We start from the raw sequence: 16,660 nt of genomic DNA, 5'->3' as shown, positions 1-16,660 counted from the left end.
GAAACTGCATCTCGCTCGACTTTGTCGTTTCAATTTCATAAATCCTCCGCGGTAGCGCGCCGGCCGCCACCGTCTCAGGCCGTGGCTACTTTATAATCTTCGTATATATCGCTAATTAGACTGATTAAAGGCAATCTATCGTGTCTCCGAGATGCGGCGGGGCTGATTAATGACATGCGCGACTCCCGTGCACCGCGGGGCTATAATAAATTCCATCTAGACGCGCGCCCGCGCCGATTATGCCCGGGCAGTGCATTAATTCTTGTTCTCAGAAAAATATTCCGGTAATTCAATACGACGCTATTGAACGATCTCCCGTCGTTATCGCATATAAATTTTTGCGCAGAACGCCGAACGAGGCTACGAGAATCGGAAAAACCGCCCTCGGGAGAAAAATGCGAGAAACACAATTCCTAATGTCATAAATTTGTCATTATCAAAACGCGCTTCTTCTCACGTGCATTAAGAAGATACCGGAGCGCGTGTCACATTAATTTCCCGCGTCGCGACTCCCATTTGAAATACGAGCGTTATTTGTCTCGCGTATTAGCACCGCGTTGGAATACGAGATATTAATTTCCATCGGAAGATCGGTCGGCCATCGCGAGTGCATTTTAATCCGGGGAAGAACAAACGGCGTTTGACTCGCGATTATTAATTTCCTAAGGTCTCCCGATGGTGCGGGAAATGAATGTGTACGTCGTCACCCACCCACGTGGCGCGCCTCTCGCTAGCAAAACTTCCTTTTTAAGTTACGTTTATTCGCGGCTCACCTCGTTTCAGCTCCCTCGGGAAAACAGCGGAGAGCTTATAGCGCCGTTCGCTAATGATGTTGTTCTACTTCCCACGCATTCTTCATCGACGTTACACCGAACGCGGATCCCTTAAAATCGGGTTACGTTTTTGAAATGCGCCCCGATATCGTCCATCGTTATCGAATACATAATACGTTGTAGGAAGTATGAATATATTCGTAAAATGTCAAAGGTCATAAAATACCATACGTGTATATTTCCCGATTACATCGCCCTCGCGAATTTCGACCCGAGACTTTCCCTTTCGGAAACTTACGTGAAAGAGTTTTTCGGCTATCTGTTAATTAAACATCGAATTAAAGCTTCGTTTCACGAAACTCCGGAGTAAAATCGCGGAAGAGGAGATCTTGATACATTTACGCTTTTAAGATTTAATGCACCGAAAGTCCCCAACTTTCGATTTTAAATAACCGATTCCATGTACCTTTTAAAACTCGTCATTAAAACGTAACGCTTCACCGTTCTGAAATATCTTCTTCATTTGCTGATCTACCGCTGCTCTCCGCCGTATCGCGCGATATATATAATTGGAGGTTTTCTTTACCGCAATTTCATCCTCGCACTTGAAAACGCGGAAAATTCCTTGACGTTACTCGCGTACCGCGTCTGTCCGCGTGTTTGACGCAATCGGTCCGGTGGTTCGCCGGAATTTAGAATATTCCATCACACACACCGACGAGCGCACACCGCGCGTTCGCACTCACGCACGTGGGGCACGCGTAAAGCACATACATGCATACACATGTGCATATGTATATCCCCTTTCCCGCTCATATTTGACGAGTATGCCTGTGTGTCGCGACTATGTTTTCCACCGAACGTGTCCGCGCCTAAAAATAATCCCCGGTTATATACCGCGGTATTAGTTCCTAGTCCCGCATGCATATGTACGACGACTACTAGAATCGTAACGGATTTTTCCTGTCCCGCGATCCATCTCTCGCATTCCAGCCTCATCGCGCGCATCGTGCAAGTTTCGAATAATACGTTCCGCCTCATTCCCCGATTCGGCCGATCGAATCCGGGGCGCGTAACAGCCCCGGACGCTTGTTACAAAACTATTCGAAAAACTGGTTTCCGCCGTTCGACCGAGCAACCCCGCGTGCTTCTCCGCGTGTGTGTGTGTGTGCACGCGAGTAAGAGAAGTCTCAGGCTGCTGCGTGCAGCGCCCGAAGCACGTGATAAGTTAGTCGAGCGTACGAGCGCTCCACGTGCTTGTCTCGGGCAACGGCAATGACGATGACTCGATGCAAACGATTAAGACGAATCCCGAAAGGGCGTAAATGCGAGCGTGCTCGAGCAGGACTATCAGTAAGAATGCGGACCGACGGGGAGACGAAAGCAGTAAATAACGCCGTCGTCTACCTGTGGACCGCGTTATCTAGGAATGTCAACACACGCGACGCGTACCTACCCTATACTCTCGCGCGCATCGTTCTCGTATCGTTGCCGTGCCCTTTTATTTCTTTGAAAAGGTACATCTACACGTGGAGTCCCTCTTTAACAATGCAAAGTCTTTCCCACCCAAAAATAATTCTAATGAATATAGATTCAATTTATCTGTCGTACTTTTCGGCTATATCTTGAAGTATTGAAGTTTTGGTCTAAACTTTTTAGAGGCATCAGAAACTCGCGGAGAACGTTCGATAGAGCGGCAATTCCTTTCTTTTTTTTACTTTCAACTTTCTCTATTTTGGAACGTTTAAGAGAATGTAATGCATAGAGAGATAAATTAAGAAATATATAATTTTTGTTTTATATAAAATGTAGGAGTGAGTTTTTTCTTATCATATCATAACATTAAAATTAGATTGATCAATTAAAAAAAACGAAATAATAGTAAAACGGATATAAAACTTGAAAGCTGCATTAGACAATAAAAAATCAAAAAAATAATATATAATTTGATTGTAAATTATTTATATAATCTATATATAAATAATCCAGATATAAGGGAGAAATGAATATGAAATAGATTTTCTCCAGTAAATATATATCGCGAATACACAAAAAGATATGCGTTCCCGCTGATTCGCTACGTTAAAATGTAGATCGTAAAATTTTACGTCCATATTTCCTAAATATTCTACATTCTCTAACCTGAAATTACTGCAAATCAGAATAATAGCAACTTTCACTACGATTAATAATCATTAGCGTAACCGCTGCTGCATGCAACTTTCTCTACAAATAGCGCTCCATTTCTCAGTGCATAAAATCTTTCCAAAGTTTTCTATATAATTAGAAAATGCAACTTAATGCAAAGTAATACGTTTTAACGCCCGCTAATATCCATAACGGAGTTTATCGCGATTTGCACATTCGACGCAGGAATAATATTTGAGTGTGTTATTGTTCATAGTAAAGTTTAACCGTTCGCTTCCATCCGCGAGCGTAGTGTCGAACATCGGTGATCCGAACATAAATTATACATTCAAAACAAAGCGAGCAAAGCTCTATCTCAATGTCTATCAGCATAGGCTATAGAAAAAGCACGTCTCTTTGTATAAACATTATGTACCAAAAAAATCCCTGTCTCTTTAATACACTGAGAAAAAAAAATTTCTGCATTTTAGTAAATATTAGTTTGCATGCAACTGTGACTTCATTTTAATAAATGAAGTCACAGTTGTATACAAACTAATATTGACTAAAATATAGAAAATTTTTTTCTCAGTGTAGTGATAATTATTTTACTTACTTAGATATTGATGTAGAACAATCACTCGCTTTGCAGGTTCAAAATATACAATAAATCAGAATCAAAACTCACCCTTGGTCCAGCCTATCGACAGGACCGCCGGGTCCCATCATCGCCGGGTGTCCAGGTCCCATAGGTCCAGCCATAGGATGTCCTCCTGGTCCGAACGGGCTTCCAGGTGGGATACCGTACTGTGGTCCGCCGAATGGCTGTCCGTGCGACGGAAAATGCGGATTACCGGCACCAGGTGGTACGAACGGTGGTCCCGAGGAGCCGGGTCGGCCGACGAACTGGGGTGGCGCACCGGAGGGTGACCCGAACGGACTGGGCCCGGGCCCATTGTACGGTGGACCGGAATTATTCGGGGGTGGCGGAAAACCGGTGGAATTAGGCGGCGGTCCAGGACCGGGCGTCGAGGAACCACTCGGCGCGGGGGAGGCGGTGTATTGCGGCGTCGCCGAGCCGGGCGGTGGGCCCTGATACGGCGGTGCCCCGGCTGGACTACCGGCGCTGCCAGGAAATGGACTCGGCCCTTGGAAGCCCGCATTACTAGGTGGACCGCCCGTGCTGTTGTACGGACCCGAGCCAGGACCACCACCCTGGCCGACGGAATTGGGCGTAAAGGGCGATGCCTCCGAACCGGGCGGCGGGCCCTTCCAGGAGGCTGGTGTACCGGGATCCTCCAGCGTGGTAGTGGCTGCCAATGGCGTATTCAGGCGGCTACAGCCTGTAAAGAGATGAGTAATGTAGTTATAAATTGTTGACACAGCATGTACGCTGAATATTATATTCTTTATATTAATTCCACGATGTAACCGTAATAACTTGATACAGGTATAATAAGAAATCATTGAAAAAATAAAATACAGAGAGAGATACACGTCATACAAATAACATTCTCCAATCATATTCATAACTAACCTGTAGACCAGTAATACATACTAGCAATAGCATTCATAAATAAACTGATTTAATTACTGATTGATGTAAGCATAAAAGAACGAACTAAATCATGTTTATATCAGATGATCCATCGATACTCAAGACTATCCTATTCGCATCATATTCATGACAGAAAAAGTGACCAGAAGCAGTCCATATGAGCTATCATATAAATGAATCTCACGCAAATAATAAAGAGTCTTGTGTTTTATGTTTTTGACAGTTGTAGGAGCATCGAAGGATTTATCCTATGTAAACAACACTCTAACCCACAAGCATTACCACAAAGTTTAGTACATTCTTTTCACGTGGAGTAACGACCGAGTCGAAAAATGTATAAATTCACACTCAGACGTAAACATATGTAAAAGAAAATCACCATTGTTTGTCCCATTGGCCTTCATTGTCCCGTGGTCACCCAGCTCATTCCACCTCACCGATATCACCCACCGCGTAGAAGTCCGGACACGAAACTTGGGCGAGGTGCGCGCGAGCTCGTACCCGATCGTTCTCTCGCGAATGATAATAATCCAGGACGGTGGACGCGGGGGCTCAGGGGCTCCGGACTCTCCGTGCCGGAGACTCGCGCTTTAAGGTTATGGTGCCGGCACACCTAACCTAAACCAGTAACACGCACCAGTAGACGAAACGCGCACCGGACGTTCCCGGCCGGCTTCGCGGCGGAAGGCACACACACTCAGTCGCCGCGCCTCGTTCAGAAGTCCGCGGCCGCGTCGTCGTTCGTACGTCGCGGCGCACCGCGCGCGGTCGCGAGCTCGTCCTCTCGGTGAAACAGCGGCGGCAACAACAACAGGAGCCCGTCGTCGTCGTCGTGCGGCGGTCGCGTCGCCGGCATCTTTCCTACGGTCGTCGCTCCGCCTGGCCGTGCGTGTCGCCGACTCAGGACGCCTCGGCCGGCGTTCGTACGTACACCGGTCGCCCACCCGCTCCCAGGCGCGTGCACTGCTGCGACATGACGCTAGTAACCATTCATCCCCCGCGTCGTCATATTGCAGAAAAGTTCACGACGTTCCAAACACAAGCGACCTCGCGAGTGCGCCCGCCCGCGCGCGCGCGCGCAGCACTCTCCCACCCGTCCGACGGAGAGAAAGCGAGCGAGCGAGAAAGCGTGAGAGAGAGAGAAAGAGAGGGAGCGCGGGGGGGATTGGACGAGCGAGGGAGACGAGGAGAGCGAGTCGGACGGAGCGCGAATCAACACCACCGGAGTCGACAGACGAACTTCGCGGGTCAGGGACGTAGCCCGACTTGGCGCGACGGCGCGAAGCGCGAGGGCGACACTCTCGCGCGAGCTGTCCGACGGCTAACTTCACCTCGTAGAAGGAACGGATATTCTCGCGGATTCGCTCGTTCGCGAATTCAAAATTTCGACGTTCTTGTCGAAAGATTCTCACGAAACATCATGGCACGTCACCAATAATCTTGGAGCAAAGCGGTGTGCACACTTTGTAGAATCGCGAACACAGTCGCGATAAAATTCGCGGTCGGCTACGCGTCACTACGCCGTCGTTTCGATTACCTCTTCACCTTGCGAACGCTCACCGACTTCTGTCACTCACACGTGCCACGACGATATGCACGTACGCACGTGCGCCGCCAGGAGCGTAACCAAGCCACGCACGCACCTCGCCCCCTGCAGACTGCTCCCTCGCGGACCACGTGTTCCGCCCTCCTTCTCCCTCCTTCTCCCTCCTTCTCCCTCTTCCTCACTCCTCCTCTCTCCTTCGCCTCCCTTCCCCCGCGTCGTTCGCGGCGTCTCCGTCACTCCCGTCCGCTTTTCTCGGTGTCGACCACTCACGCCCGAGTGTCAACTGGACCTCTTCCTCGGCCGCAGACGATAATTGCTATTCCACGCGCGGACACCGAAGGGGGTTGCCATTTCTCCGCTATTTTTCCCCGCTCGCCGCGCGCGGGCGACGGCCGTGGCGTAAAGTCAGGGGCCCGGAAGATCGGAGCCTCGTCGCGCACACACCCGCGCCGCGTTCTCATGACGCGACGCACGCACGCACGCACGCACGCACCTCCCCCGAGGAGTAGTCGTCTGCTCTCTTCCTCCGCCGTCCACCCCTTCTCGGCCGGCCGCGTGGTTTGTTGTTTCTCGCGCGGCCACCTCGCCGCTGGTCTCACGCGAATGGCGCCTCGTCGCACCGCGCCACACCGCGCCGCGCCGCGCCGGCTCACGTCACCGCCAGGCGACGTGTGTCTTTCCGGCCAGCGGCCACGATCGCAACGTACGTTAACCGCTCGAAAGCGCACCAAAGTTCACGCTTTTTTTATTTTCCAAACCGTCGCCGAAACGTCAAGCGCCGTCGAGGGCCGCCCGGCTACACACCTTCGCGCTCACGCCGGGTATCGATTGTCACTCGCGCCGCGCTTCGCGTAATTTCGCGGCTGTAACGTTCCGCCGGCGGCGCGGTCGCCCTTTCGCGACGTCTCGTTCGCGCTCCGTGTACAACTGTACAAGTGCGCGACAATCGTCACCCTTCCTTCCGCCGCCCGACGAATTATTTTCCCGAGGGAAGGAGGGAAAGAGAGAGAGAGCGCGCGCGACGCGGCTGGTTTCTCGCGCGAATTCGGCGTCGACCGCAGTTCGTGTCCTGCGAAACGGTTACGTCACTTCGACGCGGTAATTTCCGATCGATTAATCAAGAGGAAACTTTGGCAACGCGGTGTCGCCTGTTGCATGCGAGCGACGCGGGGTATACGTGCGTGACGGCGACGTTACGCGTCCAAAATTCGCGAAAGGTTCGCGGAAGAACGTTTACCCGACGGACGGTTAAATCGCGAATCCGCGACTTACTTCACGACGCTTCCAGAAAGCGATTCCTTCTTCGCGCACTTCACTTCTCGGGCACCGTATCGCGTAAGATCGTTCCAGCATTCCGTTTAATTGCAATCCCACGCGTGCCGATCCGTACCGTCGAATCGTATCCTCCTACCGCGTTCACATCGCGGGTTACTTCTTGCAAACGATCCCACCGTCGCGAGTCGGCGAAACGTCGTATCCGCGTTGCCCCGAGAAGCCACGTTTCCTGTGCAACTCGTGCGTCACTTGCGTCCGCCAGCGCGACGCCTATACCTCGAAGCCGGGAGAGCGGAAAAACGCGCGAGGTGGGAATAAAAGAAATAAAAAAGTAGCCGGAGCGCGAAAGTGAGAGAGAAAGGAGAGAAAGAGAGAAAGACGGCGAGAGAGAGAGATAGAGAAAGGGCAACGACGATCACTACTACGGACTCGCCGTCGCCGCGCCGTTCGCTCGCGGGGACTCGCACCCTCCCCCTCGTGTAGTGTTCCCCTCGCGTTACCAAGGTGGCAACCACCCCCGACAGAGGGGTGTATCTATCTTTCTATATATATATACACGTATTATATATATATATCCGCGCCGCCCGACAAAGACGTCAAAGACGAAACGCGTGCGATCGCGAGAGGCGGCCGAGAGCTCGCCCCACGTGGAGCGGCTCCCACGAACGTGTACGGCCCTGCGCGCCGAGAGAGAGCTGCACCCCCGACCGCAACGGGACTGCGCCGCGGTTACTCTTTCCTCCCGTCGGCGTCGCCGCAGCCGCCGCCGTCGTCGTCGTCGTCGTCGCCGCCGCCAACCGCCGCGACGCGCGGCGAAAAAACGTTGCACGGCCTCGCCCGGCGCGCGTACCAACTAAGGCAGACGGTTTAGCGTCGTCCCCCGTCGTTGTCGTTGTCGGCTAACCGAACATCGACGACGGAGGACCGCGTCGTAGCCCTTGCCCGCCGCGATTGGCGATCGAGAGACTTTTCTCTAGGCGAGCGTGCAACGACGCGCTGCCGGCCGGCGCATTTTTTTTTTTTGTTTCCCTCGCTCGCCGTCGTTTGAAAGTCGCCCGTCGCGGGGGACTCGACACTCGCCGCCGGTTGACACTGTCACCCTAAAAATCAATAAGGGGTTCACCCTGCCCGTCCTCGCTCGCCCTCCTCCTCCTTCTCGTCCTCCTCTCGTTTTCCTCCTCCTCGTTTTTCTCCTCCATGCGGCTCCTCTCCGCTCTTTCGCTCGCTCCCGCTCTCTTGCTTCCTACACCCCCCATGTCCCAGGAACGTCGACAGCGGGGGTCGACCGGTCGCGGAAGTTATGGCGGCTGGACGGTACGTCATTCTATCAAGCGACGATGCAACGCCAGGAGGCTCCGCTACTCCCGAAATTTACGAGGCTGTGCAGCCGGTGATACCGGCGTGAAGATGACATTGTCTTGCGGGAAAATGTTTTTCTTCTCGAAAATATAAGAGTCGAAAAATGACTCGAAAAAAGTATACACCGACGCTTATTGCAATAAAAGAATTCGAATATCATTGTGTGCGTCATACGTTAATTTATAGAGACAACTGAATCGATCTAGCTACCTTTAGAATTACGCTCGTGAAATTTTAAAATTTTGTATTTTAAGTAAAAGCCATTTAAAATCTTTCCTCGAGAAGATTTCTTTGGGCTACGCGCTGTGCATGCTTGGTGAGGTTTTATCACGATGAAAAAAAGACTTTTATAAGATTCCGATGGCGACGCACTCGAGTGCTTTCATGCTGAATTGCGGAAACTCAATGTTGCAGCTCCTCCTGAAAGATTTAGTCAGCCCGCTCGCGAGTAAAATTATCGAAAAATATGCAGGAATTGCCGTGTATGTGAGGAGACGTGCGCGTTCTTTTTCCTGCGCAACGCGCGCGTGTGTGCGCGCCGTTCGCGTCGAGGCATTACTCTGTCGCGCTGTTATGGTTCTTCGCTCCTTCCGTGTGCCGTTAGTATAGAACCACGGCGCTACGGAAGATTATACCGACCTACCTCACTGCCTGGGAAATTTGGAGGAATTACCGTGGCGGAAGTTACGTCGCTAAGGCGTAATTATAAAGTATTGCGCCACGATTTTTATGACCATTCGTAGAACGCAAGACGGATACACTCTCGGGTGGAAAATTATTATTACATTCGAAAAACGAAGTATTAAAAAAGATTTTTATTCGCTGCGTTTGGAATTTTGTTGTAAATTATAGATCGTAACGCTTGCGTGAGAGACGGATACACTCTCTGGTGAAAAATTACATTTGAAAAACGAAGTATTGAACGAAATAAAACATGCGTATTAAAAAAGATTTCCATTTACGTTTAGAATTTTGTTGCGAATTGTAGATTGTTCCTAATTATTGTTAAACAAATTATGAGGCAGTTACCATGTCCACTATGCCACAAATACTCATATATGTGAATGCCCTAATAAACTCTACTAAAGACGCCACTAAATTTATTATTAAAATATCTCGGAAACGGTTGACCGTCTGCACCCAAATAGGAGTATCATTACATTCGGGGAACTCTCTCTCTCTCTCTGTAATCCTGCCAAGTTCCATCGAAATCGGCAGAGTTCAGTTCTGGGCCTTTCCTCGTAAGAAACGATCATGTGATTCGAACATGACATATATCCATCCGATAAACAGAGAATCTACAAGAGTCGAAGAAAGTATGATCGATCAACGCGTCTCGCTTCGCGATAGCGTGCAGCTTCCGCTTCGGCGGCCCGGCGATGCCGCATCTGATCTCGCCGCAGATCGTTCAAGGCCGCATTGGGAATATAGCACGATTGAGCAACGAGGTTTGCTCCACGCACCGAGTCGTCGACGCGAAGCGCGGCAAAGCGTCTCGAATGCGTGTCTGCCTGCCGACGAGGCGCCCGCCGTCGCGCGTGGAGGCGCGACTCGATAACCCGCGATTCGGGGTCAGCACGACGATCGCCTTTTACACGCTTCGGAGACGCGAGGGAAGTCGCCGGAGGCGACCGACGGTCGATGCGTCAGCCGTCCCCCTCGACCTCGACGATTACGTCGCGATAAAGCGTTCGTGGAGTGACACACGAATCGACGCGAGCATTTCGACGACGCGATTCCCCGTTCGCTCATTTATTACGAGAATAATTTTTTTTTTTTTGCGCGAGCTGGGATACAACGCGCGGGGATAACGCGAACAATTCGTACGGACGGCTTAATGCGGCTTTCTCAATATATATAACGAATCGCTCACCACGAAAGACTAAGCTTCTTAGTCGAGGTTACTATAGGCTCGCATTATACCTAGTTTCGATAAACATTATCGACCCGCGGCCTGAACTCGAACTTTGTTCGCCCTTGTGGGAAAAAAAAGAAGTAGCAAAGCTGCGGAGGAAACGTAACTATATCTGTCTCTGAGTCTCTGATGCTTTCCGTCGTTGCGAATACTGTCCCCGATTGCCGCTACTTATCGCGACATCGATACGCATAGCAATCCGCGACTCATCTCGAGCTCCGTTCGAATCGGTTCGAAACTTCAATACGTATTGGTAATACGTGTATCGAGCAGTCCGCATCGGTCTGACGAGATCCACGCGTGAGATCCGGCGCGATCTCGGATCGGGAAGCATATCCTTGGCATTTACATCGCGCGTGTTCCGCGCGTGATAAAAATCTCAACTTCTCAGCGCGACAAGTTTCCCGAGTTCTTCGTCTTCGCGTCCCTCTATCTCTCGCGTTTTGTCGCGTACGCGGATAAGGGACGGACGGGAATATCTCCCCCGGTGCATGCACACATACACACACACACGCGTGGTGTACCGCGAGGTGAATGACAGTTGCAGACAGTTCGTACACAAGCACGTTCCAGTGACCCTGCTCGAAACGGGCGATACGACGCGGCGCGACGCGGACGGCGCCGCGCCGGTCGATCCTCGCCGAGCTCTCTCTCGCGAGATCGGCGCACGTGCTTCTCTCGTCCGTGCTCTCCTCGCCGACTTCCCGCGTGTCTGGCCGCCTCTCGCGGCCGCTACCCTACCAGCGGAATGGCCGAAGAAAACCGCACGCCGTTCAGAGATATTAGGATAAGTTTCATTCATACAAACTTTGGAACAAATCTCGACCTTCGGGAACTGTCGGCCACGCGCTGGCAAAGTGCGGGAACGTCTCTCGAGCCTGAACAATCGTCGTTTCGATATGCATCAAGGATCAAATGGTTGTATAAAGATAAGCGATGCGAGAAGAATTACTAGAATTGTCGTGGAATTATAATAACGATGAATATTACAATTAATGAAGAGAAGATGCCATTTTCGGTCAGGCTGGATCCTGGTAGCCTAATAATGGCCTAGTTTACACCGATCTCTTGATACGCATATCAAATAGTATATTTGAACTGATCAGCCAATAATCAGACTTATTTACTAGTTATTTACTATTTGATGCGCGTATCAAGAGATCGGTGTAAACTAGGCCAATAGCATTTCTATGTGAATTTTGTATATTTTATCCAACTCGGTAATCTACACGCCGATTATTTGCCGGTCGATAAATGTGATAGAAGATATTTGTATTTTATAAGTGTAGATTCGACTGTAGTCATTATTTGATGATAACTCAGGCTGTGTGAAGTTGGACTTTCCTTCCGGCCAGTGTATCGAATATTTTCAGCGAAATAGCGAATCATCGTAGATTCCATGAAATTGACGACGCTAATGCAATCGTATCGTTTTGTACTTTTTGTACATAAGATTCGTTGGAGGTGCGACTATCGCACGAAAATAGGAAAAGTCTCAATCCCACAAGAGCGGCTCGCAGCTATTCCTAGCTGAACTCGGAAGCCTCGGAGTTCACGATACAGAAGCAAGTTGAATTCGTGGAAAGGCACGAAGGGAAGACCAGAAGAAGCGGGTTCGTGGTTGGCTGAGCGGAGTGGCACTTGGAGGTAGATGTGAACAAGCACGGCGGAGTCGGGGGCGAAGGAGGAGGAGAAGGAGAAGGAGAAGGTGGCGGAGAAGGAGGAGGAGGAGGAGGAGGAGGAGGAAGAGGAGAGGGAGGAGTGGGGAATAGGTCGATACGGTAAACTATTGTCTGGCGGGTGAAGTGCTCATGAGAACCGGGCGGAAGAGACGTCGTCTTCGGCTTCGCGCGCAGTCACCAATTTCGTACGAAATCCGAAGACTCGTCATTTCACGCGGCTATACGAAATCTGCATCTCTTCCGCCCACATGACACCTCTCTTTCTCGCCTGTCTCGGCCTCGATCGATATCCCCGCGTATTTCACGGGTCCTGTCGATAGCGTGTACCGCAAACGAGAAACGGCCACTGACACACTCCGATACTCGCGGAGTATCGATAAATGATTCGTCAATGACTTTGTTACGGAGTATCCGCGGCAGTATATATCCGTGTCAAACGTGATTCGATTAATCGGCCTGAAATGAAAACGCCTGCGCATATAACGATATTATTTTTGCTTTTAAGCTTAAGTTTTTAAGCGCTCCGCGATTCTCCTCTCTTCCGGTTTTTATTCCTATTTTATCCTCACCTGTGTGTATGACCACCTAACGACATCTGTCGATACCACTTTGAATGCATTTGCCGTCGCGTTACGTAATTTCGCACGCATGCAACGTTTAATTGAATATTGATACCTTTCTTAAAATAACTGTCGCGCATCGCGACTATGGCTTTTCTTTTCATCGTTAGGGACAAAAGTATCTAGGAAATGGACGGCGCATCTTTCGCGATTTTTCGGAGAAAAGTTGGCGAAGATGCGTTCAGACTCGTAACGTTATCGTCATCCGTCTATCAGAACATCGCGAATGATGATACACGCTATGGTCACGCGTCCGTCGTTTCTCACCGAGTCGCGATTGCAAAGTTACAACGCGTGGTAACGCATTATGTTATTCCGAACCTCTTGGAAGAGGAGGTGCGCGCCGCGAAAAACGATCGGCGCAAACGTGAATCTTGCATTTTTTATTTATCAGTCAAAAGCAGTTTATTACTCGATAACGTAACAGTAATTTTTAATTGCGAACAAATCATGAGTAATTTAAAAATATTTGAGATACGGAAAAAATAGCTGGCTACTGGATATGATTGGCAATAAAATGTCTGGTCCGCGCCGCAATGCGTTAACATTCCTTTCTTCATGATCAACAACCGGACCGCCGCTGATTTTTTCCCTCTCGACTGATGATTCCGGTACTCTGTGCATGTTGCATCGAGCGCAAAAGCGGGAGATACATCTGATACGCGTCAGGTAAATGTATCTGTTTGACGGACGTGTCGCTTTATCGCGAATCTCGATTACTCCGGTAGAAAATAAAGATTATACGTGGGTTGCATGACGTCATAACGTAGAAAAATATCGCGGGACATTCGTTTATCCGACTCGCTGCTTGGCTTGAGTGCCGCTATCTTTTCAAATGAAACTTGTACCACGCGACGTCGTTCCGGTTTTAGTGCTCCGTTTAGAGAATAAACTCTTTGATCGCTTTAGCTTTCGGTATTTGCATTTGAAACGCGGCTACTCGTCTTTGCGTACTCGTACCGGCGCTTTACCCCCCCCCCCCCCACGTGTAACTTATTCGCTCCTTATTTTCGCTCTCGACTCGTTTTATTTTCCTCGAGCGATTAAACGCTCGAGACTGTTATGCATCCGTCTCTGCCCGCGCGCCACGCGAGTCGCAAGAAACTCGCGTATATATCCCGCGGTTAAGAACGCGCCCTCTCGCATATAATTTCACCGTCGTTAATCCCTTTTAAGCACGACAAAAAAATAATCCACGTCGTATAATTTGATGATCGCGCGGCGAGCACGTCCGCCGCGCGGGTTAATAATCGCGGCGAACGGCCGATCGCGCGTGTGGCGGTGCGCGAGCGCGATTACGTAAATAACCCTTCCGCGCGACGTCACCCACGATCGGCCGCGACCACCCAAGCTCGGCCACCCGCGCAAGCTCGGTCGTCGGACGTATACGGTATCGACGAAGAAATTAAAGCGTTCCCCGCTCTCGGGACTCGCCGTCGCGTCGCCTCGACGACGACGACGACGGTGGTGGCCGAGGGAGGACCGCGGATGCTGCGGCGGATTCCCGGTTGACGAGTGCGGGTCCAACTGCGATCCCGCAGTGTACATAGGGGCGGTTTGGCATGCGGCGGTGCGCGACAATACTACAGCGCGGTGGCCGCGTGTTTGTCGATTGTCACCAGCCGGGCTGAATGGAGAGGTAAACATGATTTTGCCCCCACCGCCCGCGCCCGGATCGTCGCTCGGCGACGCACGCGAGCGTCCGTACGTGCACGAGGGATTGACACCCCGCGCGTGCATCCCGAGATACACCGAGCGTTCGAGTGTACTTTGATTATTGTAGCAAGCCGGAAGTCGGTACAAGTCGAGAGAGAGAGAGGGGGGGGGAGAGATAATTCGTTTGCCTGATATTTTCTGGTTTACTCTATCTTTCGATAAGGCGTCATTTTACTCGCTCTTCAATCGCGCCACACATGATCCGAAGTTAATTGATAAAAAGCTTATAATAGACGAGACGAGTTGTGTTATTATACTTTGCGGAGTACTAAAACCGGAGCGACGTCGCGTGATACAAGTTTCATGCGAAAAGATAGCGGCACTCATACCGAGTACCGGAGTAGCAAATCGGATAACCGATAAACGAATGTCCCGCGATATTCTTCAATGTTATGACTTCATGCAACCTACCTTGGCATTATTACTTTGTTTATATCTTTGTGTATTAATCGTTTCTTCTCAATATTAAATGCAAAAAATATTAGAAGACACTTAAATTCTATTTATGTTACTTATCTAATATCTGTAGATAGTATACTTACAATTAATCAAAAAAATTTAGCAACAATCATTCGTGCTCGTCTTCCTACGCGCGCATGTACGAGCGGGACTTAATTTTTTCCTCTCTTTCCATTTTTGTTCAGCAGATATTACTTCCGGCCCGTAATATCAAACGTAGATATTAAAATTAAGTTGAATAAGTGACTCAAATTTATGACGTATTCTTCTGAAAATATTATAAAATTAATATCCTCTCGTTTATGTATCTTGTGTACAAGACAGTTATGGAACGTCTTTCTATTTATGACATAAATTAAGGTAAATAATTGAAGCGTATAAATTATTTCTCTAAATTTTGAGTTTTATCATTCCGGAACGATGTGCAGTGATAAATCCCGTGAATGCACTCTTGCATGCGCGGTGCTCAGTGTTCTCCGCAACTCGTAAGACATTATTAGACCGAGCGGTAGATCCATATCTCGTAACGCTCATAAAAGAACCGGCCCCGGCTTCTTTATACCAGTAACCCTTACTGGCAATTATAATTAAAGCCGTTCGAACTGTGACGGACGGCAAGAGTTTCGCGAAACGAAAAACTATATATCGTTTGTCGCGAAAAACTTTTCACGACCTTAGTTCGATAGCTATCAAAAAGCGATCATTTCTCGATCCCGCGATTCGCCGGTGGAATTGTCGCGGGCTCGTGGACACGTGACTTCGAGAGAGAACGATGCTTCTCCTGAAAACAAAGCGGTCGACCGTCCCGGAGCAGGGAAAGGAAAAAAGAAAGGAGCGAGAAGGGGGGAAAACGACGGAACGACGCCGATGAAAAAACGGAATAGAAGTGATTTTGCGAAGGTAAAATGTCCGGCGCGGTCCGCGCCGTCGCCAGACTGGTTAAACAGGTTATCGGTTTATGGCAGCCGTAAAGAGATTTTAAATTTCGCGGCACATGTGCCCGTGCATTCCGCGCCGCGCGTTGCCTTTTCCTTCGTTTTTCAGTCGTTTTGCCGAGTTCATAACGTCGCGCGCCGACGGCCGGACCAATGGGAGGCGTCCTCTCGATTACGACGAGCGTATCCATGGGGAAGCGCGTATATACTCGCTTATGACTAAAACTCCGCTCTGGCATTTTAATTTCTTACCGATCCCGTTCGCGATCTCTGTGCCTCGCGCGACGTTGTAACTTCGATGCTCCATCTTGCGCAAACGAGCAATTAGCATCCACGATTCTAATAATGACATGCACATGTAAATTGCCAATACGTGTGAGATACAGTTAAAATTAGTAACAAGAAATATTAAAGAGAAAAAGATTATTACAAATAAATCTCTCCGTATTGTCTCAGTAAAGCATAAGAAAAATTGTAAATTACTTTATCTCCTCTAAAGAGGAAAGAAATTTGAGGATTATAAGAAATGATTAATCTGCGATGAAGGAGTACAGATATCTCTCGTAGGGGAGATAGGTAAATCTTCTCGGAATAAAAATCTGCAAGTGCGCCTTTCAGCTTCTTTTGGAAAAACATCTAAGGAGCAAAAATATACGTTCTCACGACACGATAGTTCGCTTGGTGTTCAATTGGCA

The 16,660-nt window shown here is 49.5% G+C and overlaps 1 protein-coding gene across 3 annotated transcripts in view; it reads right to left on the bottom strand.

Annotated features, from left to right (window-relative positions):
- Nucleotides 1-6,178, bottom strand: part of Chi (LIM domain-binding protein 2 Chi) — a 138,151-nt gene extending 131,973 nt beyond the window's left edge. For all 3 annotated transcript variants that reach the window (XM_071771100.1, XM_071771103.1, XM_071771101.1), the window contains exons 1-2: nucleotides 4,838-6,178; nucleotides 3,589-4,243 (exon numbers count right to left, since the gene is read on the bottom strand). In XM_071771100.1, the coding sequence (XP_071627201.1) occupies nucleotides 3,589-4,243; nucleotides 4,838-4,862 (680 nt within the window). In that variant the 5' untranslated portion in view covers nucleotides 4,863-6,178. The remainder of the gene's footprint in view (nucleotides 1-3,588; nucleotides 4,244-4,837) is intronic.
- Nucleotides 6,179-16,660: the final 10,482 nt, after the last annotated feature.

Source organism: Temnothorax longispinosus, chromosome 2 (assembly GCF_030848805.1).
Source record: "Temnothorax longispinosus isolate EJ_2023e chromosome 2, Tlon_JGU_v1, whole genome shotgun sequence".
NCBI classification, from domain to species: domain Eukaryota; kingdom Metazoa; phylum Arthropoda; class Insecta; order Hymenoptera; family Formicidae; genus Temnothorax; species Temnothorax longispinosus.
Note: the sequence above shows the minus strand (reverse complement) of the source record. Positions and strands in the feature narration are given on the sequence as shown.